At 56.6% G+C, this 2650-nt stretch overlaps 1 protein-coding gene across 2 annotated transcripts in view; it reads left to right on the plus strand.

Annotated features, from left to right (window-relative positions):
• The first annotated feature begins 581 nt into the window (after positions 1–581).
• ZFPM2 (zinc finger protein, FOG family member 2) overlaps positions 582–2650 on the plus strand; it is a 445713-nt gene continuing 443644 nt past the window's right edge. Inside the window, exon 1 of one of the 2 annotated variants that reach the window (XM_033126666.1) lies at positions 582–1115. In XM_033126666.1, coding sequence (XP_032982557.1) covers positions 1076–1115 — 40 coding nt within the window. In that variant the 5' untranslated portion in view covers positions 582–1075. The remainder of the gene's footprint in view (positions 1116–2650) is intronic. The other variant, XM_033126667.1, reaches the window with a different exon arrangement.

Raw genomic sequence — 2650 nt, forward strand, 5'->3', positions numbered from 1 at the left:
GTCCACGGCGGTCTCCTGGGAACCTCGAGAGCAATGAAATGGTCTCCTGAGAGCCTGGGCAGATGAGAGGACTTAACTGGCCCCAAGACACACAGTTGGCATTTGTGATCAGCTGGCTCTCGCCGAGGATTTTGCCACTGGCCTAACCTTCCTGCCAAGAAGCTGGAAAGGCCGGGATAAAGGATAGGGGAGGGGGCTACATAACTGGAAGCACAAAGTTTATGGAGACTGAGATTTCTTTGTGCCCTGCCGGATAGGCGAGGCGTGAGAGAAGAGAGTTGGGGTCCGTCAGAGGGGGCTGTTGGAAGAAGTTGCCAGGAGGGGTGCTCTGGCAGATGCCTAGAGCTGACGCGGTGACAACTGCAGAAGGCAGCCTCCTTCCAAGCCCTCCCAACGCCTTTCATCCCCCAACCCCCCACCGCGCTCCCCTGCACCCCACCCGACCTAGGCCGGGGCCCTGGTTTGCATCCGGACTGGCTTTTGATGCAGCCAATCCTCCTTTGGCTGATGGAATAGTCTCCCCTCCCCACAGCCCCGGCGCGCCCCTCCCTCCCGCGCCTCGCCACCTCCCGCGGCAGAGCGCGAGCTGCGCAGCCCGGAGCGGCGTCGGCGGCGGCGGCGCTCGAGAATCTGCCCCGCAAACCCGGCAGAGGGGAGAGCAAGCGCGCTCCTCCTCCCGCGCCTTCCGCCCCCCTCTCCCCTCTGCTCGCTCTCCTTTCCCTCCCTCCTTCTCTTCCTTTTTTCCTGGTTCCCCCTTCCCTTTTTCTCTCTCCCTATCCATTCGTTTGTAAATTTTCCTTCTACCCCCCCACCCCCATCACTCTCCCACTCTCCCCCTCCCCTCCCCACTGTCACACTCTCTCTGCCCCCCTCTCTCTTCTCATTTGCCCGCTCATCTCCAAACGTGGATCCGCGGCTCCCGGAGGAGCCCAGCGCCCAGATCCGAGCGCCCGGAGCACCTGGAGTCCGGCCGGCGGCGGCCCGAGCCTGGCCAGCGGCGGCGGCGCGAGCGGCGGGAGCCGAGAGAGCGGCAGCCGGGACCGCGGGAGCCCCAGTGACAGCGGCCGCCGCCGAAATGTCCCGGCGAAAGCAGAGCAAACCCCGGCAGATCAAACGTAAGTTTGCACGCGGGGCCAGGAGTTGGTGGGATTATTTCTGGGGAGGGGGGCGAGCGGGGCGGGGAAGGAAGGGAGACTCGCGGCAATCCGCTCCCGTTGCCTGGGAATTGTCAAACTTTGCCTGAGCAGCTGGAGGGACAACTAGTCAGTCACAGACAGACAGACAGCCCGAGCGCCGGCCAAGAAAAAGGCTGTGACCAACAGCCCACTCTTGAGCGGCACAGACTTCCCGCTCCCGGGTTTCTTTTTTATTCTGACCCCCGCCCGCACTTAGGCACCGCTGCTTTGTCGTCGAACCTCACCGGGCAGCCCCACTCAGTTATATTATTATTATTGTCGTGATTGTTGTCATTGTTGTTGCGACTGACGTGGTGCTACTCTTGGGGACCACTTTTAGCGTGGAGGGTGAGAACTTAGTTCTCCGGAAAGCTGGTCGAGACCTCGGGGCGAGAGAGGCAACATCTCCAGGCGTTGGAAATCAGTGTCTGGGTCTCCCTGTCCTGGGCGGTGCCAGAGCCACGCCAAACCCGAAGCGAAACAAAAAGTAGGTGTAAAAGTTCGCGCCTCTGCAGCTGGCGACCGTGTGCCTCCGCCCTGCGGGTGCTGGGCTTGCGATGGGCAGGTCGCGCCCAGGGGCTCTGGGCCCGTCTGGTTTTTGTCGCCGAGACGCTCTGCCAAGCAGGGATTCGGTTTGCGTCTGGCCCCGGAGGCGCGCTGAGTCCTCGTGGGGAGGGGCCGCCCGTCACTTCCCAGCGCGCAAGCTGTTGAGTTCAAGGCAGCGGGTGAGCAGGAGAGAGCGTGACCTGGAGCCCCCGAACTCCTGAGGGCCTGGGTGGCGCTTAGAGGACACAGCGGGGCCAGAGGCACCTGCCCGAAACACACATTCTCACAGAGCTCAACTCGGTCAACTTTTCTTGTCTTGGGGACAATTCCTCCAATGGTGTTTTATTGCCCCTGCGACATGTCTTCAACGCTTTGGCCGAAAAAGAGAAAGAGCCTTATTAGTTTATTTTTTGCCAGCCTTATGGTGTGCCCATTTCTTCGTGTTGTTAAAGCCAGACAACTAGTTTAAAACTGATTATCATGTAAATTTAGAATAAGACTTTAATGTACCCTCCCCCCTTGATTATTCAGCACACTTACCCCACACCCAAATGTTGAAAATTCTAATTGGTGTAGTTTAAAAATAAATCGTTATCAATCAACTTATCCAGCGTGAAATGGGGTCCCTGTTATAAGCAGGTTGCTATAATTAAGTATTTAGATCTTTATATCCCTATACAATTGTTCCCTCTAAGACGTGACTCTAGGTTTTATTTAGTGGATTTCTGCTCTTATACTTAAGTTTCTAGTCTGTGCAACTTGGGTTAAAACAGGGACTGGACTTAACTTTTGGCTCAAAGCAGTTTTAATCAAGTAGAGATACCCTTCTTGAAGACTTTCACTTTGTCACTGATTATTCGTGGTTTCAACTAATTGCCTTTTACTTTCTAGCACTAAATTGATCGCATCCCTGTTTCAATGTTGCATTT

The sequence above is a fragment of the Rhinolophus ferrumequinum genome, chromosome 14, assembly GCF_004115265.2.
Source record: "Rhinolophus ferrumequinum isolate MPI-CBG mRhiFer1 chromosome 14, mRhiFer1_v1.p, whole genome shotgun sequence".
Taxonomy (NCBI): Eukaryota; Metazoa; Chordata; class Mammalia; order Chiroptera; family Rhinolophidae; genus Rhinolophus; species Rhinolophus ferrumequinum.